Here is a 2196-nt window from a genome sequence, read left to right on the forward strand (position 1 = left end):
GTTGTTGGGTTGTTGTTTGAAATTTTGGTGAAATAACCGCTGTTGTTGTTACGTTAAGAAAGCAAGAAGGAAGGAGGAAGAGAGGTGAGTGAACAACATTTGATAAACATCCTATGTTTCTCAATTGGGAAACTGGAACTTGCTCTAAACAAATTGAACGATTTACGTATTTTATAAATCAATCTTATTAATGAGATCTCCTTCAATGTTCATCATCCTTTCAACATAGTGCTTCGGATTTGGTCATCCACTCATCCACAACGACGCTTTAGGTTAACCTTCCTCCATGACTTCAATAGCTTTTCTCTTCCTAATCCTAATGAAATAATTAGGCACTAAATCACTAATGAAACAAGGACAAATCACACTCATCACACGAATTTTTTTCAATTGAAAGAGTTAAAATTAGTTAATAGGTGTCACAATTGCGTTAAATTCAACCCCATTTATTTTGCTCTCCCAACAAACGAAAACCAACATTTCCTCATAAAATTTCTCAATCTCACACTTCTCACCCACTCTCACTCTCATTCTCACACTTACTTTCTCTCTCCTCGACAACAATGGCTGCATTCACCGCAACCACCGCCGCCGCAGCAGCAACCCGACTCTTCTCTCTCTCCACCCCGAAACCCTCCCTCTTCCGCCGCAACAACAACCTCCTTCACTCCACTCTCACCCCTTCATTCTCCCTCAACCTCAAACCCTCTTCCTCCCTTAAACCCCTCAACTACTCCACAAAACCCACTATTACCGCCGCCATTTCCGTCGGTTCCAAGCTTCCCGACGCTACCCTCTCCTTTCTCGACGCTTCTGATGAAGTCCAAACCGTCACAATCTCCGCCCTCACTACCTCCAAGAAAGCCATCCTCTTCGCTGTTCCCGGCGCTTTTACCCCCACTTGCTCCCAGAAACATGTCCCTGGCTTCATCGCTAAAGCTTCTGAGCTGAAATCTAAAGGCGTCGATATTATTGCCTGCATTTCTGTTAACGACGCTTTTGTGATGAAAGCGTGGAAAGAGAGTTTGAATGTTGGTGATGAAGTCATGATGTTAAGCGACGGTAATGGCGATTTTACGAGGGCTATTGGTGCTGAGCTTGATTTGAGTGATAAGCCGATTGGATTAGGTGTTCGATCGAAGAGGTATGCTATGTTGGTTGAAGATGGTGTTGTTAAGGTGCTTAATATGGAAGATGGCGGCGCTTTTACTTTTAGCGGCGCTGAGGATATGCTCAAGGTTCTCTAATTTTTGGGAATTAGGGTTTTTTTTTTCAGGAGTTTCAAATGTGAGTTTTTTTTTTCCTTTGTTTGAATAATGTTGTATTGAACAAACCCTTGTTTTAGATTAATGTAATTGGTTTGTTGAAGTTTATACTTAATAATGATTTATAACAATTTAAAGTTTATTTATGGTTATTTTCTTTTCCTCAAAATTATTTAATGCGAGTGAATTTTAATGGAGTGTGTTATTTTCTTTTCCTCAAGATTGAGTTGGAGTAGAACCCTCGAACTTTTGATTTATCGAAATTGATTTGAATTTTGGGATTGATGGAAGTTGAATTGCCAAACTTAGAAATTAAAATCTATGTTGTTGATTTTTCATAATGCGGATTTGATTTGGTTGAATCGAGCTTGGTTTGACTTTTATCGACGTAATGGAAAATTTGATCTTTGTTCTTGATCATATAAGCTAAACATGATTGGAAATGAGCCTGTACTGTTTGGTAATGATTGGGTAGATTAAGACGAGTAATTGATGTTCAACATAAGTTTGGTAATGAAAATTTCCTCGTGGACTGGGTTATGTTCTCATTGATTTCTTTTTTGAGATGAATTAGGATCCTCTCTTGTTCTTCTCGTCTAGTTCCCATCTTCAAATTCGGCTCTACATAAAGGTATGGACCTTGGAGAGGATCTGATTCCTTCGGAGACGTGCTGTTATTAGATTTTTGCGTGACATTTGATGGAGACTTGTGTATTTATGTTGACGTTGCTTTGTGATGAGTGCTTTGCTATGTGGAATTGGCGCCCTTTTTTCTTTTAAGATTTCTTCTTTGGTACTTTTGGATGGATAATGATGCCTATTCCTGTTGATATTTGGCCTTTTATTTGATGACGCCAATGTGTGAACATTGACTCGTTGGTGGGTTGTATAAGTAAAGTGGTGGTTCGGTTCATCTATCCCTTTGCTTGGT

General features: G+C 39.3%; 1 protein-coding gene across 1 annotated transcript; it reads left to right on the top strand.

Annotated features, from left to right (window-relative positions):
• The first annotated feature begins 443 nt into the window (after positions 1-443).
• On the top strand, positions 444-1417 carry LOC110709243 (peroxiredoxin-2E-1, chloroplastic-like). Its single transcript, XM_021887457.1, has one exon. It carries the CDS (start codon positions 564-566, stop codon positions 1245-1247), a length of 684 nt encoding a protein of 227 aa, XP_021743149.1. The 5' UTR covers positions 444-563; the 3' UTR covers positions 1248-1417.
• The last annotated feature ends 779 nt before the right edge of the window (positions 1418-2196 follow it).

The sequence above is a fragment of the Chenopodium quinoa genome, unplaced genomic scaffold (assembly GCF_001683475.1).
Source record: "Chenopodium quinoa cultivar QQ74 unplaced genomic scaffold, ASM168347v1, whole genome shotgun sequence".
Lineage (NCBI taxonomy): Eukaryota > Viridiplantae > Streptophyta > Magnoliopsida > Caryophyllales > Amaranthaceae > Chenopodium > Chenopodium quinoa.